This window comes from Atta colombica, unplaced genomic scaffold (assembly GCF_001594045.1).
Source record: "Atta colombica isolate Treedump-2 unplaced genomic scaffold, Acol1.0 scaffold133, whole genome shotgun sequence".
Taxonomy (NCBI): Eukaryota; Metazoa; Arthropoda; class Insecta; order Hymenoptera; family Formicidae; genus Atta; species Atta colombica.
Genome location: NW_017259221.1, coordinates 48,489 through 53,326, shown reverse-complemented (window position 1 = coordinate 53,326; position 4,838 = coordinate 48,489). Strand labels below are relative to the sequence as shown.

The window sequence follows — 4,838 nt, the reverse complement described above, 5'->3', positions numbered from 1 at the left end:
CTCTTTCTTTAATTTCCGAAGAGAGCTTATAAAATCTGAAAAAGCTCAAGGAGTATTTTTTTAAACTTTTTATAAATATAACTCTTTTATAAATATAACTCTTTATAAATATGAAAATATTTTAAATATTATAAGAAATTATGAGAATGTTTTTTTATCACGATTTCTATGAAATTCCTCCGTTTTACCAAGTAATATTTAGATCCATTAATTTTTGTTTACAACTATCAACTTACTTTGAAACTAACTTCAAATTTTTCTGAATCGTGATGCAATAAGACATAAAAAGAACGACAGGAAAAGATTACTTTTTTGTACCTAAAAAGGAGTTATTTCTTATTGAATTGTATATAATTCAATAAATCCAAAAGTTATTATATGCATAGCCTTATAATTTACGCAGTCAAGAAACTAAGTTATTGTCAAATATAAAAGGATAAAAAAAAAGGTTTGATTTCATGCTGTTATTACGTTGCACAGCAAACAACAAAGTTAATTGCTCACAGCAAAAGAATTCTCAGTCGGGATTATGAAACATCTATTTTCTTGAATATTGCAGTTATTCATTAGAGGAGAAGGAAAAGAAACGTGCGATTTCTTCGCGCCAAAAGAAAGACGCCAAATTGAAAGGCCAATTTTAAAAAAAGTATATTCGAGCGTGCAATTATGCACAATTGGTTGATTTGTACCAATCAATTTTTATTCGCGCGATGTTGAATTGAGCATCAAATCGATATACTAAGGTAAAATCCCTCCCCAAAGCTGAATAATTACATAAGAAACTTAAAGGAATTAAATTGGTGGCGGATAATAATAAACAGAATTTGAAATTAAAAGGTTGGTGAAAGTAGAGCCCACGATATCAGTTTATGATTAATTATGTACAAGCATAAGATTTTCTTAGCGATATAACTGAATCGCATTAATCCAATTAAAGTTACAATGAGTTGCAACTTTCTTAATTAGCATGACTATCGACTTAATATTTTATGGTAATTGCTTTTTCTATCATCCGATTTTCATTTAATATCTGTAAATGATTTAATGATTTTTATAATATATATGTTTAGAAAACTGCAAAGTATAAAACGATTTCAATGCTTTGGGGTGGTGCCAAAGCATTTAATTCATGTATCTACCACACTGAATATTGTGAAAAATATTATAGAAATGAATTTATTTTTTTTTTAATCAAAACATCAGATATTTATAACAAGCATTTATAACAAGCAAGTATATATATATATATATATCTTCATTAATAAAAAAAGTTGTAGCATAATAAAGCAAAAGAAATCTTGAGTACTAGCCACACTAAGCATCGCAGAGTTAACATTAACGAAATAACACCAAAAACTGGACATCGTTTATATATTTGATTATAGATTAACAAATGGCAGTAATACAAGGATATCTTATCATATAATGTTTATAATAATAATTAATAGTAATAATTAATTAGCTCGTCATATCAAACCAGATAAGAGAAAATCTAACAATGTTTCAAATTAATATTTAATATTTAATATGAATTACAAATTTATTCCACATTTAGCTCGTACGTCATATTTAGTTTAAAATCTGACCAGTTCCAAGTTTTGTTTGTCTAGTTAAAAATTGCTTATTGTTTAGTAAAAACAAAATGAATGTTATTAAAGGAAAACACATGTCTTTCAAAACTTTTTTCGTTTCAAGAGTCTCTGCAAAGATTAGCAGTCGCTTCAACTCTATAGTATGTATTTAAAAATAAATTTGGCTAATTAATTCCAGTTATTTTATATGCAAAGTTATAGGCAGTGTTAAATTTGCCGTCAGTTTAATATCCATTATTTAACAAAAAAGTTTCAGACGGCAATTTCGTTTATAATTTAAAGAATATACTGTTACTTAATTTGAGTTACTTTTGTGATGATTCCTATAGGTCGTCACTGTTTGTATTCAATATATCACTAATTTAATTTAACTAAAAACAATAAAGTTCAACATTTTAACTCAAGAAATATATCAAATTTAATGTTTTATTCATGAGGAATGCGTTATCAGCGCCATCATCATCATTCTATTCTTATTTTATATCTAACGATAAAATGACATAATAGCATTGATAGTGTGCTCGCCAAGTGCAATCTAAATGTGTACTTTAATAATGTAAATATAAACGCTGTTTACTTTAAAACTAAGCAATACTATCACAGAAATGAGTTAATTAGAAAATTATTTTGTATTAAAATAATACATAGTTTCAACACACTTGGAAATTCAAAATAAAATGTTATTTAACTTAGGGAATTGGTTTAAATTTGATCTTTTAACAATGTAGACTAAATCGTATTCGTATTGTCGTACCACGGTGGCATCCATCTGGACGGTGTTTTGGGTCTCCCTCGAGAGACCCCCGGTATTGGGACATCGAGGCTTCTATCAGTACGTTTTCTGCGACCGCTATTTCTATCTGGTATGTTCTTTGAAGCGTTATCTAGGATTACAAATGGTTGATCATTCGCGCGACGGTCTTGTCTGTTTCTGCCAAAACTGGGCGAATATGGTCTGGCAACGTCGTCACGAATTACTCGGTCAGCCGAAGGGCTGCGTATTCTTCCGGAAGACTGTCCAAGTCGACCGAATCCTCGTCGCTCGTTATCAACATCACAAACGTGTAAACGATACGTTGGACTGGGAGATCGGGTCCTCGTGACGATAGTACGATCCAGATCCAATTGCGTCGGTCTCGGTGCTGCTGCGGCTTGAGGCAACTTGGAGCTTCTAGAAATCGAATGTGCTGTACAAAGCGAAGTGAAAAGTTTTCAAATTTAACGCTACTTCTTGAAATCTTAAATTGTTGCATGTCTCCGCTCGGAAAAGGATATTAATATAATATAATATAATGTTGTTAATATAACATTAGCTAATGGTCTAATTAAAAATAATCTTGTAATTTTCAAAAACAATATTATTATATAATGAAATAAATAACATTTTAAATAACATTAAAACAAGAGTATTTGTTTTATTAATATTTTTACTGAATAAACAAGATTATTTTCAATTGGTTTCCAGCGATACTGTTAATACAATATTTCTTTATTCGTGCAAATTTCCATCCCAAAAAAATTTTTGACTTTAATCTCGTAGTTTACAAACAAACATTTTTTTTCTCTAATACAACAAATGTAAACGTACCTTCTACTAGCAGGCGGTGGTTTCCCAGTGACGTTCTCTTCGTGGATCCGCGTGTCTAGCACACAAAAAGCATCCTGTCCTTGCGCGACGGTTTTGTCTCCACTGTTCAACCAGTGTTCTTTCTTTGTAATTGGACTACGATCACCCCTACCACGAGTAGTTCTAAGATCATCGCAGCTTTGACGATCGTATTTTGCGCAATAAACATTCCTATATTCCGGTTGAAGATCAAGATTACCCTCCAACCGCAGATTAGCCGGCATCTTCAGCGTCTCGACTCTCGGTATGTATCCGTAAGGAATATATTGGGATCTCACTTCGCTAGTAGGTTCATATTCATACATACGGCTTTCATGAGGCATCGGTTTGCCGTAACACGTGCTACTACGACCAGAAGAAGACACTTCTGTTGGTCGCAGCATCATCGGTGGTTTACGATAGATAGGACGATCTCGGGGATAATCGAGATACTTGGAATGATACTCTGGATCCTGATCGATCTTTATAGAAAATTTAGAGCGCGATGGCGAAGTCATCTTTGAGCCATCGGCGCGACCTATCTCAGTATCCGGTTTCGCGATCTTCGGTCGTTCACGTGGAAAATCCTAACAATTACATTTTATATGAAATCTTAGATAATTCTATAATTGTTAATAGAAAACATATCGCAAAATTAAGAACTTTTCAGAGTAGTTTCAAAATTCTTTCTAAATTGGAACGTTGAAACAGCGAACATACATAACTTCACTTTCTTTCCATGTTATACTTTCAGTTATAACATATTCTTTAAAACTATGTCATCTCATATGTAAGTTTTCAAAGATTATGTAAATTTCATCACTTAAAATTTTGATACTTTTTTTGTTTCCACACAAACAATGTGTCATTTTTCCACAAAAATTAATATTTAGAATCAATTTCTTTTATCTCAAAAGTGCTATCTTGTATGTTCTTTTTTATCACCGCGGAAATATAGAGATATATCTATTTTAACGTATATTAAGATGTATAGAGCTTAATAATTAATTTTCAACAAATACCTTATATGCATCACGATATTCGGGAACTTCGAGTGGTCGATTATTTAGATCTTCCAATTTCGATACCAACATTTTCATCTCCTCATCTTTCCTCCGCTCCTCTTCTTGACTTCTCATCCATTTGTTTTCTTCATTATTGTCTTTAAGCCGTTCAACTATTTCTTGTGCCTGTTTAACGCAAGGATGAGCGAAATTTTCGGTGCTCTCGGTGTTTTGATAAAAGTCTCCGCCAGTTTTTAAATGCATTCGAGGTTTCTGTGGTTGCGATTTATCTGTAATATGTACTCCAAAGAAAAGGGGATTACGACAATAAAATAATCCTAAAGTAATCAGACTAGAGATTGAAATTGAAATTGGATTGAAATTTATAATCAGTTGAAAGAAAGAAAACTAATCTCAAGTTCAATGAATTGTGCTTTGGTTGATTAAATTTTAATCTCAGTTTCCAGTCTAATCACGACCTGTATCAGATTACAGATTTAGATTGAGATTAAATTGAAATTTGACAAATTAAAGCAAAATTCACTAAACTTGGTATTGGTTTTGTTTTTTCTAATTAAATTTCAATCCAGTCTCTAGTCTGATAAGCTTAAAGAGAGCTATTATATTTTATTAAAT

At 31.4% G+C, this 4,838-nt stretch overlaps 1 protein-coding gene across 1 annotated transcript in view; it reads right to left on the bottom strand.

Moving 5' to 3' along the window:
* Positions 1-2,321: 2,321 nt before the first annotated feature.
* LOC108684334 overlaps positions 2,322-4,838 on the bottom strand; it is a 7,882-nt gene continuing 5,365 nt past the window's right edge. The window contains exons 5-7 of the mRNA XM_018188600.1: positions 4,221-4,492; positions 3,181-3,785; positions 2,322-2,763 (exon numbers count right to left, since the gene is read on the bottom strand). Of these exons, the coding sequence (XP_018044089.1) occupies positions 2,322-2,763; positions 3,181-3,785; positions 4,221-4,492 (1,319 nt within the window). The remainder of the gene's footprint in view (positions 2,764-3,180; positions 3,786-4,220; positions 4,493-4,838) is intronic.